At 49.5% G+C, this 12,619-nt stretch overlaps 9 protein-coding genes across 9 annotated transcripts; 5 read left to right on the forward strand and 4 right to left on the reverse strand.

Annotated features, from left to right (window-relative positions):
• Window positions 1–300: 300 nt before the first annotated feature.
• Window positions 301–2,538, forward strand: HPODL_00524 (uncharacterized protein; the record flags this gene model as incomplete). Its single annotated transcript, XM_014080480.1, has 1 exon — window positions 301–2,538. The coding sequence occupies one exon, from the start codon at window positions 301–303 to the stop codon at window positions 2,536–2,538; it is 2,238 nt and encodes a 745-aa protein (XP_013935955.1).
• A 70-nt stretch (window positions 2,539–2,608) lies between these two features.
• On the reverse strand, window positions 2,609–3,871 carry HPODL_00525 (Protein MSS51, mitochondrial; the record flags this gene model as incomplete). The annotated part of the gene is made up of 1 exon (XM_014080481.1): window positions 2,609–3,871. One exon carries the CDS (start codon window positions 3,869–3,871, stop codon window positions 2,609–2,611), a length of 1,263 nt encoding a protein of 420 aa, XP_013935956.1.
• Window positions 3,872–4,013: 142 nt separating this feature from the next.
• HPODL_00526 (uncharacterized protein) lies at window positions 4,014–5,222 on the forward strand (the record flags this gene model as incomplete). The annotated part of the gene is made up of 1 exon (XM_014080482.1): window positions 4,014–5,222. One exon carries the CDS (start codon window positions 4,014–4,016, stop codon window positions 5,220–5,222), a length of 1,209 nt encoding a protein of 402 aa, XP_013935957.1.
• A 255-nt stretch (window positions 5,223–5,477) lies between these two features.
• Window positions 5,478–6,065, forward strand: HPODL_00527 (Peroxiredoxin TSA1; the record flags this gene model as incomplete). Its single annotated transcript, XM_014080483.1, has 1 exon — window positions 5,478–6,065. The coding sequence occupies one exon, from the start codon at window positions 5,478–5,480 to the stop codon at window positions 6,063–6,065; it is 588 nt and encodes a 195-aa protein (XP_013935958.1).
• Window positions 6,066–6,156: 91 nt separating this feature from the next.
• On the reverse strand, window positions 6,157–7,377 carry HPODL_00528 (Ubiquitin activating enzyme (E1) subunit UBA3; the record flags this gene model as incomplete). The annotated part of the gene is made up of 1 exon (XM_014080484.1): window positions 6,157–7,377. The coding sequence occupies one exon, from the start codon at window positions 7,375–7,377 to the stop codon at window positions 6,157–6,159; it is 1,221 nt and encodes a 406-aa protein (XP_013935959.1).
• A 30-nt stretch (window positions 7,378–7,407) lies between these two features.
• On the reverse strand, window positions 7,408–8,367 carry HPODL_00529 (Protein SPT3; the record flags this gene model as incomplete). The annotated part of the gene is made up of 1 exon (XM_014080485.1): window positions 7,408–8,367. The coding sequence occupies one exon, from the start codon at window positions 8,365–8,367 to the stop codon at window positions 7,408–7,410; it is 960 nt and encodes a 319-aa protein (XP_013935960.1).
• A 36-nt stretch (window positions 8,368–8,403) lies between these two features.
• Window positions 8,404–8,856, forward strand: HPODL_00530 (IMPACT family member; the record flags this gene model as incomplete). The annotated part of the gene is made up of 1 exon (XM_014080486.1): window positions 8,404–8,856. One exon carries the CDS (start codon window positions 8,404–8,406, stop codon window positions 8,854–8,856), a length of 453 nt encoding a protein of 150 aa, XP_013935961.1.
• A 16-nt stretch (window positions 8,857–8,872) lies between these two features.
• On the reverse strand, window positions 8,873–10,253 carry HPODL_00531 (Elongation factor 1-gamma 1; the record flags this gene model as incomplete). The annotated part of the gene is made up of 2 exons (XM_014080487.1): window positions 8,873–9,894; window positions 10,052–10,253. The coding sequence occupies 2 exons, from the start codon at window positions 10,251–10,253 to the stop codon at window positions 8,873–8,875; spliced, it is 1,224 nt and encodes a 407-aa protein (XP_013935962.1).
• Window positions 10,254–10,398: 145 nt separating this feature from the next.
• On the forward strand, window positions 10,399–12,339 carry HPODL_00532 (aspartyl-tRNA synthetase; the record flags this gene model as incomplete). The annotated part of the gene is made up of 1 exon (XM_014080488.1): window positions 10,399–12,339. One exon carries the CDS (start codon window positions 10,399–10,401, stop codon window positions 12,337–12,339), a length of 1,941 nt encoding a protein of 646 aa, XP_013935963.1.
• Between the last annotated feature and the right edge of the window lie 280 nt (window positions 12,340–12,619).

Consider the following 12,619-nt stretch of genomic DNA (forward strand, 5'->3'; position numbering starts at 1 on the left):
GTTGTTAGGTTTATCAAAAACCGGCATGCCGGATCTTTCCTTAAATTCCCACTCAACGAGTAAAATTTACGGGGTAAGTAAGCAGCCTTATCGGGGTTGCAGATTCTTTTTGGTCCGCTTGGTTACGGCAGAATCCGTGCAGCGAAGAAAAAAATACACAAGAAAATCTTGTCAATCTGGATCAGGAATCTTTTGTAGCCAGCTTCATCGATGAAAAACGAAGTCTCCGCAGTACCGGATTCTGACTTTGCCAACAAGTTTCGTCGGGTGCGTGCGTGTGCGAGATGCCATCGTCTCAAGATGCGCTGCGTGTACGAGGACCCGAATTTCGAGAGCTGCACACGGTGCTTCAAGGCGAGTTTGAAATGTTCCATCACTGAAGATCCTACAGAGACAACTGCGCGCTCGCGGCCGCGCAAGAAGATCAAGCTCAAGGGCACGGGGCCCCTAAGCGCGCTCCAGACCAGCATGGGGGAGGCCACAAGGCTTTTCCAGACGCTCCAAAGACAGATGTCAGAAACAACAAACAATAGTACAGTGACTCTGGACGGCCAGAAACTGGATTTTTCGAGCCTGGACGAAAATCTGAACCCAGAGAGCCTTTCACAGTTGCAAGCGCAGCTCACAGACCTACAAAGGCTGCTCGCGCATGCGGTCACTTTCAGCAAGGACGTGTATCTCAGTTCCAAAGACCAAAGTGTTGCTTCTTCGATCAATTCGATGAAGGAGGGCCCTGTGAAAAGCATGCCAAACCTGCCTTTTGTTGCGTACGGTCCAAATCTCGTCAAGGAGTTGATAAAGCTCAAGATTCTCAGCGAGGAGGATGCCCGCTCGCGATTCGACTATTTTCTTAGCGATGTGCTGTGCTACTGGCCCTGTGTCTCAATTCCGTCGCATTACACGTTCGACTGGCTTTTGGAGAATGAGCCACTTGTGTTGCTGGCGTTCATCACCGTCACGTGTCTCAACGAGGCCGATTTGCACGACACTCTGCTCTACTATCTAGACAACAACCTTGCGCAAAGAGTGGGCGTGCTGGGCGACATTTCCCCCACTCTAGTGCAAGTTTACCTGGCCCTGTCGCTGTGGTGTTCTCCTCCACGCAAGTGGGGGTCATACAAGCACCAGATGAGTCTGTTGACAGCTTTGAACTTGACCTTGTGTCTCGACCTCGGGAACGAGGCCCATCGAACGGGTCCCAACGTGCTTAAGGATGGTTCCGAGGAGCGCAAAATTCTGCGCACATACATCGGCGTGTATTCGTGCTGTGGATCGCTGGGACTCTCTCTTCCACGGTTCAAAGTGGTGAACTGGACAAACACGCACGAACGCTGTTGTCAAGTCTTGCTGATGGGCGATGTAAGCAGATACGACCGGTTCCTTGCATACTATGCGCGGCTCGTGGCCATTGGCGAGGAGATATTCCAGTTTCTGTGCCCGACAACGGCTTCTCCGTCGTTAGCTACGCGGCTGAACATGCTTTTCAGTGCCGACAAAGAAACGCAGGACGAGAACTCGTTCCCGCACGAAAGTCTGCGCGCCATGATGATCAGCTACGAGAAGAAGATGCAAAAACTGGCCACCGAGAGCGGCCTGCTCACGTCGGAGTCGAAGGAGAAAAATCTGCTCTCCATCATCTACTACCAGCTACTCATGACGATGTATGACTATGTGGTTTGCCGCGTTCTCGTGCGCAAGGATACGCTCACAGACGTTTATTTGCAGACTCTGGACCGTCTGGTGCGGGCCAGCATCAAGGTTGTGGACTCCTTTGTTGCTCTGAGCGACCAGACGTCAACGTTTCCTACTTTTTTCTACTACAGACCTATGCATGCCCTCGTTGCCCTGATCCGGTCCCGACTGCTGGTGAAGTCGCAACGGCTGGAGATGGAGGTAGATGTGGAGCACGAGTACGAGCGTGTGGCTGCTGCGCTGGCGAAAGTCGCCGCGCAGAGCAAGGTTGCTTCTCGGATGACAATGATTCTGACACGGGTGCGCAAGTGGATGCAGGTATCGAACAACTTCAACAGAGACGGCGCCACGAACTCGATGGTGGACCTTCTGGACGAGCTGGGCAAGGAGAAAGCGGTCGAGAACATCAGTGTCAACCTAAAGGGCAAGAAGGAGGGCGACAACGGGCATCTGAATCCGGACTCACGCATCCAATTCAACAAATTTATAAATTACAGCGCAGACAACATGTCGCGCAAAAATAGCCGCAAGCTCTCGATGAGCTCGTCGCGGCCACAGAGCCGGTCGGGCTCGACGTACATCCCGTCGCCGATCGGTTTCAATTCCAGCGAGAACAATGACTCGCCAGGTAACGGCAGCGAGACGATGGACCGGATTCCAGAAGTAGGTAGCATCGGTCTCGAAAACTCTATCGAACACACAACCGAGTCCCAAAATCTGCTGAACGACATCTTCTCGCAGATCGACTCCGACATCCTCAACTTCAACGAAAACTCGGTGATGGAAATGATGCCTGAGACCGACCTGAATATTTTCGGGGGTGAGGAGGGCTACGGGTTTTGGTGAAGAAATATTAGAACGCTCACTTTGTACAGTACTTGATATATTCGCTCTATTCACAAGATTGTCACATCTATTAGTCTTGGTTGATGGCATGATATCTTTTTCCACGGAACCCGAAGGTCTGCTGGTTATATTGAAACACCTCATGCGGATTGTAGTCGTTGAGCTCCCATTTCGTGGATCCAAACACGTTCGGAACGATGTCCATCAGAATGTCCATGTCGTCGGAGTAGTTCTGGACGAGCCAGTCGTAGTCTTTCTGTATGTCGTTGGCGTGGTAGCCTGTCACAAACACACCGCACTTGGAGTCAAGAAGACCCGGAATGCTCTTCTCCCACAGCTCGGTGCAAACTCCTGAGCCCATTCTCGGATGGAAGCAGAAAAACACGTCGAGGTATGGATCGTAAGGGAAAAAGTCCTGGGCCTCGTGTAGCACGTTGAAGTCGTGTGTGTGGTAGTAGAAACATATTGTGTCGTCGACTCGCTTGACTATCGGTCTCTCGGAAACAAGATACTGCTTCTTTTCCCTATCGTAGTAAGATTCTGGACCAATGAAATGCAGCTCGAAAGAAATACCGGGGAATAAATATGTCAGCTCTTTCCACACGAACCCGGGCAACATGGACTCGGACTTCGAGTTCAGCAGGAAAATCCGTATAGGACGGTCCTTCAGCGACGAAACTCTTGTGTCTGGATACAGAGTGTATCTCAAAGCGGCCAGACTCTTGAGACCTTCGACGGAAACAGGACCCTTGGGCTTTAGGAAGTACGGGGAGTACTGATGCACGATGGACGCTATGGTGGACGGGAAGCTCAACATCTTGGTCACGACAGCCAGCTGGAACTCTGTGTCCATGGAATAGAAGCGTCTCGTGTACAAGTACGTATCCCAGCTAGCAAAGTTGACGAGGGTGTCTTGCGGTTGCTGCGACGGGAAATCAAACTCCGGGAACTGTCTTCCGGATCTCAGGTCGTGCTCATAAATGTTGACTTTTTTCAAGATTTCGTACCTTTTGGAATCGTGGTAGTCGGTGTCTTGCTCCCACGCCTCTCTGGAGTGATGCGTGGGGATACCCGAGTATGGACAGGTGTAATTGATATCTTTGTTTGTGACGGGACATTTGGCCTTTGCCCGGATGGTGGCAGCCCGCATTCTTAAGTCCGGCGAGGGCGACTGGTCCCACGGATGGAATCTGTTTTCTGGTGTAGGATCATCAGGAGAAGGCGGTGGGTCCATGCAGAGCACACTGCGAATAAAGGAGCCGATCTGACGACTGCAAACAGGGTTTGCAACACCCCTTTGCACGGTCTTGCTGATTTTGACGCGGACAAACATGTAGCCCAGCAACTTTTTCTCTAAACAGGACAGTTACAGGCTCCGCTAATTTAAATGTTAACAAGCGTCGAAAATTTTATTTGCGTGTCAGACACCCGCAATGTATTTGGCAGAATTGGATTTTTAGAGCCCTTCCAACTTTATGTCTTCGTTCGATGATTATGGCAAGTCGCCGCTGGAAGTCGAGTTCGAGGCCGAGATCCGGTACTGTTCGTCCGATATGCGGCCACTCGCCAACAGAGAGCCCAAGATAGTGCGCGGAATAACGCTACAGACTACTGTCTCCGAGCTGCTAAATATGTGCGACGAACAAGACGTCCTGGAAATCGTGATTGAAAATGAACACTCATCCAAGTCGTTGGACCCAAGCTTGCCCTTGTATCACATTCTACAATGTGGTGCAAACGTCACAACCGACCAGGTGCCCACGATAATATCGATCAGCGTGCTACTGCCCGGCCCGGTGGCACAGCTCAAGAAATACGTGGTGGCCATTACAGACGAGCTCGGGCGAGAGAACAAGGTCGAATTGACCTCTCAAGACTGCATTCTCGTCGACAACCACCAGACTGGCTACGATTCCTACGTGCTGTTATCCAACGCAGGCCGGCAGAAACTTGCGGCCCTTGCCCCGCTCAACACAGAATTCCACGCTCGCAGTGCGCCGGCAGCGCGCGAATGGTCGGCTTCGATGGGCCAGGTGTTAGCCACATCATTGCATCTCCTCTTCAGCACGCCCTCACTGCTAGTCCGCGGAGCAGTGCATTTCGCTACACAGGGAACGTTCTGGCGTCTCGTGAATATCAGCTGGGTGGTGATCAAGCTGGCTATCGGGGTGGTTGTGGTGGGGACTTCAGCGCAGGTAAAGAATGTTTCAGTCGTCAGAAACTTCATTGCAGACATTTTCCTCGGATATATCATTTTGGGCACCATCCTCGGACGCGACTTGTGGACGAGCTTGAAGGATCTGGTCGAAAATGATTTGCCGGCATCAGCTCAGAGCGCTGTGTTGCCCATGGTGCAGAAAGGACTATCACTGTCTTACTTGGTGCAACAGAAATTAGAGTGGTCGATAATTCAACTGCTCCGATTTCTTCTGCAACACGAAAGACGCGGGCCTTTGCAGTTGCCAGGAAAAAATAGGCCCGAGGGCCCGCTAGACCCAAAAAGGGAATTAAAACATTATTTATGTGTGGCGTTGCAGGACGCCATATTACTGGTGATCACTCTGCACCCAACGGTGTTCCTGCTCTGCCAACAGGAACTGCACAAACAGCAGGAATTGGTGGCGAAACTGCTCAAAGATCAGCAGGAACGAGAGCAAATTGATTTATCGGCCCAACAGGAATAACGCGCAGCACAGTAATCAAGGCTGGCCCGTTTTATTTTTCACTTTAATAATCAGGGCTGTGCAGATTACGTATATTTTTTTAAGACCGTTCCAGAATTTTTGGTTTAGTTAGTAATTTGATAAGACAGATAGTTACGTAAGTAAGCTTTTTCGAGCCAATTCGGTGCCCCACAGGGTGAGTATAAAAGGATGAGGAACATCCTGGAATTTTTTCCAAGATCTTAAGACATTTTCGTACGATAATTTAGATTCATCATGGTCGCTCAGATTCAAAAGCCAGCTCCAACCTTCAAGAAGACTGCCGTCATCGACGGTGTGTTTGAGGAAGTCTCCCTTGAACAGTTCAAGGGTAAGTGGGTGTTGCTCGCATTCATCCCATTGGCTTTCACCTTCGTCTGCCCAACCGAGATCATCGCCTACTCCGAGGCAGCCAAGAAGTTTGCCGACAAGGACTGCCAAGTCCTGTTCGCTTCCACCGACTCTGAATACTCTCTGTTGGCTTGGACTAATGTTGCACGTGCCGACGGTGGATTGGGCAAGGTCAACATCCCATTGCTTGCTGATACCAACCACACTCTCTCCAGAGACTACGGTGTTTTGATTGAGGAGGAGGGTGTTGCTCTTAGAGGTATCTTCTTGATTGACCCTAAGGGTGTTTTGAGACAGATCACCATCAACGATTTGCCAGTTGGTAGAAACGTTGAGGAGTCCCTGAGACTGTTGGAAGCCTTCCAATTCACTGAGATCCACGGTGAGGTCTGCCCAGCCAACTGGACTGCTGGTTCTGACACCATCAAGCCAGAGGTTAACAAGGCCAAGGACTACTTCTCTAAGCACGGTTAGATAGAGCCCGTTAGATTAAAGGACATGTTATATAACTTTTGAACACGCGAATTTACCAAAACTTGGCCTATTTACCAGATTGCGTCGGCAGTCACTCCACCCTGAGTACCAGCTTTAGCGTGGACGGACTTGAACTGTCGACGATATTAATTTGCATTTTGGCAACTCGATCCGCGAACGGAATTAATTTAACCACAGGAATATCCGTCACAAAAGCGTCAGGTTTTTTCGAGTTGTACAAGTCGCCCTCCGCTGTGAAGAACAACGGCTGCTGGAGCCCAAACTTCTGTGTGGCCCCGGCCACAAACTGGGCTAGCGTGCACCCCTCCTCAATGACATAATCTTGAGGTAAGCTGGCACACACGGCACAGTCTGCGGCCTTGTCGTACGGATCGGAAACACACACCACTCCTGTCTCTCCGTTGTAGTACATGGAGTCACGCATGTTCTCCGCGCACGAAGTGACAAATTTGAAGCACTCGTGGCAGCATGCGGCGGCAATGACTGCGTTTGTCGACGCAATTGCTGGAATGATGTTTTTCACCACTCCGAGCGTCTTGGCCTTCGTGACACCCTCGATGCCAAACTGGCTAGCGCGCTCCTTAGCCAGCTGGTACATGAGGTCCACGTGTTCAGGAATATCGGCGTCGAAATCCATATCTGGGTAGCGTTTGGGCCATTCGAGTTCATGAGCCCATTCGATGCAGTGCTCCGGTAATCGAGGCGTTGAGGCCAGCGTGCACAGGGGGTATGTTGTTTGGACAGGAACCAGTTTCATGTAGCACTCGAAACACGCTGTTATGGTGGGGATCATGAGCTTGACCGATCCCTGGAATCCTTCGGTTCCTCCATCGATCCAGGGAATGATGTGGCCCGTGGTTGCTGCCAAAGACACAAGCTTCTCATTCATCCACCGTCTGGCTTCAATACTGTCTAGTCCACACACGATAATGGAGAATTGCGAGTAGAAATCGTCGTCAAAGTCTTGAATCTTGCAAAAGTGAGGAACAATGGTTAGTCCTCGGCGTGCTAAGCGCCTGGAGACAAACTCGCACGCGACAATGGCCTTTGACTTCCCCACGTCAGCGGATCGAAACAGAAATTGGCGGTTCAGGTTGCTAGTCTCGATCGTATCCATGTCAATGCACTCAATATGGCGGAACCCAGAGAGGACGAGGTTTTTTAAAATCTCGCATCCCAACCCTCCTGCGCCGAGCACAAGAACCTTGCTCGTAACAAGGGACTCTAGACCAAATTCTGGTGTATAATCTGGGTCTGTAAAAGGACCAGACCGACTAAGAATAGTGGCCATTTAATTAGTTATGGAACTTAATATTTTTTTTTAGATAAGTCTAATTTTTTCCTTCAATCTTCCACCGCGGAAATTGTATAGGCACCGACCCTCCTGGGGTCCTGTTTGTAACTGTCTCCATGCCTCGTAGATATATTCTGGCATAATAGGTTTGGTATCGTTGCTTGGCTCGTCGAACAGGTATCTGCGCTTCTTATTCTCTTTCTCCTGCCTGAATTCTTCTCTCCGATTCTTCTTTATCTCCAGAGCCTTTTCGGTCAAGGAACATACCATCTCGAACGTCAAAAACCCAAGAATATCAATAACATCGTCATTGGGGCGACTCTCGGTGAGTTGAGCCATCCCACACCATTCCCTAAATCGTTTGGCTTTACGAAAAGTGAAGCTCGCCTGCCTGCACTCCGACCAATGCACATACTCTTTCTGCGTCATGTTCTTCGTTCTCTCATCATTCTGCTTGAGCCGTTTCAATTGCGCAAGAACGGCTTCGCGCTCCTCTTCGTCGATCTGGTTGCCATGTCCGTCGTCGTTGGATTCCAGAGGCTGCTCGTTAAACATGAACTCCAGCTCCCAGGGAAGACGAATTTGTGACTTTTTCTGTTTGGCAAGCATTTTGTTATCCATGCCGCTTGCATTGGGTGCTCCAGCAGCCCCTCCGGCAGGATTGTCCAGCAGATCATTTCCGGCACCTAGGTCGCCAGACTCTTGGTCCTTGGCGTTTTTCCGCACATCTTTCCACGAAAGATACGTCCGCAGCCGGTTGACCTTCGCCTTGTCGTGTCTAATCAGGAAAATTAGATCTTCGGGCAAAATGCTCTTTTGTCCTCTAGCGTTGGCCGTCTTTTGTGCTTGCAATATCAGCTCCACCACCTGGTCCTTAACAATCGTCTCAATCACCATCGTCGTGCTTTCTGGAGGGTCGTTCGTCTCGCCGCTGACGAACATCATCTGCTGGATCTCCAGCCGGTACTTATATTTGGCTTTGTCCATAGCTAAAATAATTAATTGCAAATTATTTTTCGAGACATGAATAGTTCCTGGATTTCGTCGCCGGTCGAAATTATCCAGAGAGACAAGTTCCAAGGTTGGTGTGTCTCGATATCGTCGAAAAATGAGATTCCATTGCTGATATCGCAACTGCACGAGGAAAACCCTACCATCAAGAAAGCTACCCATCCTGCCATGTTCGCCTGGAGAACCGCTACAACTGCAACCAAACCCCCACATATAGTAAATCTGGATCAGGGAAAGAATGACAACGGTGAGAAGGGGGCTGGAGAACGACTGGTGTCCATTCTTAACGACTTCAAGCTACTAAACGTGCTGGTGTTGGTGGTAAGATGGCATAATGGCCCCAATCTCGGCAGCAAACGATTCAGAGTGATCAGCAAGTGCGGCACACAAGCACTGCTACGGGCAGGGTGGCTACAACCTAAACCTAAATTGTTCAGGGACGTGAAAACGCATCTTATTATCTAAACTACCGTCACACAGATTATTTGAACACCTTACCATCAACGATCTCTTGGCCGTTGACAGGCTTGTCCCAAGCCCACATGTTGTCGACAAATTCTCTGTCTTCTTGCTTGGATGGGTCCAGCTTGGTGATCTCATAAGATTCCCAGTCTGGAGCAACCTCGAAAGCCGGAACAGCGTCCTGTCCTCTGACAAGGAAAGCACCGATGATACCGTTGTTGTTGTTTTCTCCGTAAACGACGGCAGAACCGAACATGTACTTGGTGGAAGCAGACAATCTGTTGAAGAATCCTCCAATCAGGTTGTTGGACATGAAGGTCAGGGTAAGCTCGTCGTTGTACTTGTAAGCGACCTTCCACAGAGACCATTCGTCTGGGTTGAAGAATTCGTTCCAGAAGTATGGCAGAGCAACGGCTCTGGTGTCCTCGTTAGAGTACTTTCTCTTCCACTCGTCAAGTGGGATGGTTGGCTCGCCAAGAGCCCCCAATGGGTGCTTTGGCTTCTTCTCTTGAGCTGGCTCCTCGGCAGGCTTTTCGGCAGCAGCCTTTGGAGCGGCCTCGGCCTTTGGAGCCTTCTCAGCCTTTGGAGCCTTTTCCTTCTTGGCTGGCTTTGGAGCCTCCAAAGGTTTCTCGATCAGCTTGACGTCCTTGAAGAACCAGTTCAAGAAGTCAGTGGCAGCAATCGTCTTCCACCATCTGGTCAAGTATGGGTGTTTGGATCTCCACTCGTCACCGTACAGAACGGTGAATGGTCTGTAGAACATAGAAGCAACAAACACATCAGCGATGGTCAGTCTCTCGCCGACCAGGTAAGTGTAGTGCTCCAATCTGGCCTCCAGAGCAGACACACACTTCTCCATCTTGTCGAGGGCTTCATCGACAGCCTTCTTGTTGTATGGAGCCTTGCCAACAAATGGTTTGAAGGCAGTCGTAGCCTCAACCATGAATTCGGAGGAAGCGAAGGAGATCCACTTCAAGACTTGAGCACGGTCTTGGAAGGTCTTTCCGAGCAATGGGTGATTTTCATCTTTCAAAGACACCACTAGAGAGGTTAGTAAGAATTTCACATTGGAAAACGGACCAGATGCATTTCAGATTCGCAATCTCGACATGGTATTTAAGACAGGGATAACTGTATAATTGATGGAAATATTTCATCATAAAAGCACCAATCATGGTCCGTATTTGCAAATACTCACAGTAGTAGAGGACAGCGATGGCCTCGTTCAGCTTGTAGCCCTTTGGACCAATGAAGGCTGGAACTTTACCCAATGGGAAGTTCTTTTGGAAAGCCTCATCAGTCTTCTCACCAAACTTGACGTCTAAGTCCAAAGCCTTGACGACACCCTTGGCGGCTAAAACTCTGGTGGCCTCACCAGCATATAAAGTACCCAACGACATTTTGTCTAGTGTTCAAGATCAATTATAATGTACTTTTGTTCATGCTTGGAAAATTTTTAAATTCACGAGTCGTGTGAAACACATCAGGAGTAAGGTGTTCAGGAAAGCACCACAGTAAGCTTGTTCCTGTTTGAGATTCTTCCCGATGAATCTTAAAGTATGGCCGATTTCGGCGCATTTCGTTCGATCGCTACACAACTTGGCCCCATTCGCTGAAATTGCGGGCAAGTTCAACTTTGACAAGCCGACTCATACGATTCGTGAGATCAACAAGGATCACAATAGGGTGGGACAAAGTACCGTTATTTTGAACGGCTGGATCGATCGTCCTCCCAAAAAGCTGTCTTCCAAGCTTGTTTTCGCGTGTCTCAGAGACACAAAATCAGATTATGCCCAACTCATTTGCAAGGACCAGGAAACAGCTGAGAAGCTTGCTTCCAGGAAGCCCGAGGATGTGGTGAGCGTGGTAGGCACTGTGCAGCCAAAGAAAAGCAAAGATGGGCAGCCGGAGACGTGGGAGCTGGTATTAAAGGATCTGAAGGTTTTGAACTCTGCGGACATCCAAACTGTGCAGCTAAACTCTCTGAAACATACAACCGGCCAATTTCCACAGGAGTTCAGATATCTCCAACTTAGACAACCGTACTATCAAAGGTCGCTACGGAAAAGGGCACAGATTGCTGCAGTTGCACGTCGCGTGCTGGACGCTAACGAATTTGTGGAAATCGAGACACCACTCCTGTTTAAATCAACGCCTGAAGGTGCCGACGAGTTTCTTGTGCCGACCAGGAAACAAGGCCAATTTTACGCTCTTCCTCAATCACCACAACAGTATAAACAACTGTTGATGGCCAGCGGCTTCGATCGGTATTACCAACTGGCCAAGTGCTTCCGCGACGAAGATCTTCGTGCAGACAGACAGCCAGAGTTCACTCAGATCGATCTGGAGATGTCGTTTGCAAAGAAGGAAGATGTCATGCACACAGTGGAGACCGTTATCAAGGCTATATTCAAGGAGACTCGCCAGGCTGACCTGTTCACTCCAAGCGAGGACATGTCTAGCCTGGTTTTATCTGGAGAAAAGCCATTTAAAAGACTTTCCTATAGAGAGGCGATGCATTATTACGGAATTGACAAACCGGACCTCCGTTCCAACTTGAGGTTCAAACTTCTGAACGAGTTTTACGATAGCCAAGGATCTGTCCAAGGAGTTGTTCTTCCTGGAGCTGCGAACCTTGACGGAATCGACCAGCTGATTAGTTCACACGAGTACTCGAACCGAAGGCCGTATATTGCCAAAATCAAATCCATGAACGATCTCACTACATGGCATTCGGCATCTCCATTCGTATTCAAGGGAAACATAAACGAATTGAATGAAAGTCTAGGTCTTCAAGTTGGAGATGTCGTGGCTTTGGGTGACTTGGTTTACCCCGACAAAGAGAGACACAGACATGTTTATGAAAACCCAACGCCTTTAGGAAAGTTTAGACAGCTGGCCATACAGCATTTCCCTGACCTTTGGAGATACGATACTGGACAATCGACGAATGACACCTTCGCTGCATGCTGGGTGACCAACTTCCCGCTTTTCTCGCCGACGGAAGACCCTTTGTCCAAGGGAAAAGAATATCCCGTTTATCTAAAAGACACATACGAGGCGACTCACCATCCTTTTACAATGTTTGACCTGACACAAGGAGTTACACCTTCTCTGGACAACGTTCTGGACGTCGAGGGAGAACATTATGACTTGGTGATCAACGGAGTCGAAGTTGGCGGAGGATCGCAAAGAATCCATGATGCCCAGGTTCAAAGATACGTTCTCAAGGAAATTTTGAAGGTCCACAATGCCGAGGAGTTGTTTGGTCACCTATTAAAAGCTCTAGACAGTGGTTGTCCACCGCATGCTGGATTTGCTGTGGGATTTGACCGACTCTGTTCAATGATCGTTGGGTCCAGTAACATCAGAGACGTTGTGGCGTTCCCGAAGACGCAGGCGGGAACGGACCCTGTGGTCGGCTCCCCAAGTAGAGTGGCCCAGGATACGCTGGATAACTACCATATCCAGTGCAAGGATGTGTAGATAGATCGCGCGCTCTCCGCTGCCTTGTCGCAAGTGCTCATAACCTTTCGTCGAAAAATTTGTTCGCGAAAAGGCAACCCCAAGCATGGCAAGCGAAGGCAAATCCGGGTATTCGTAAATTGGGCCAGCTTGTACATATTCAAATATCTTAGGATAACCAGGTTAATTTTTGCCCAATAAGGAGTCAGGCCAGTTAAGGCTTCCCAGTTACATCTACAAGGCCACAAATATTTTAAGACCGAGAGTGTGTGCGTGCATACTGGAGAGACCGGGACAAATA

This window comes from Ogataea parapolymorpha, chromosome III (genome assembly GCF_000187245.1).
Source record: "Ogataea parapolymorpha DL-1 chromosome III, whole genome shotgun sequence".
NCBI classification, from domain to species: Eukaryota; Fungi; Ascomycota; class Pichiomycetes; order Pichiales; family Pichiaceae; genus Ogataea; species Ogataea parapolymorpha.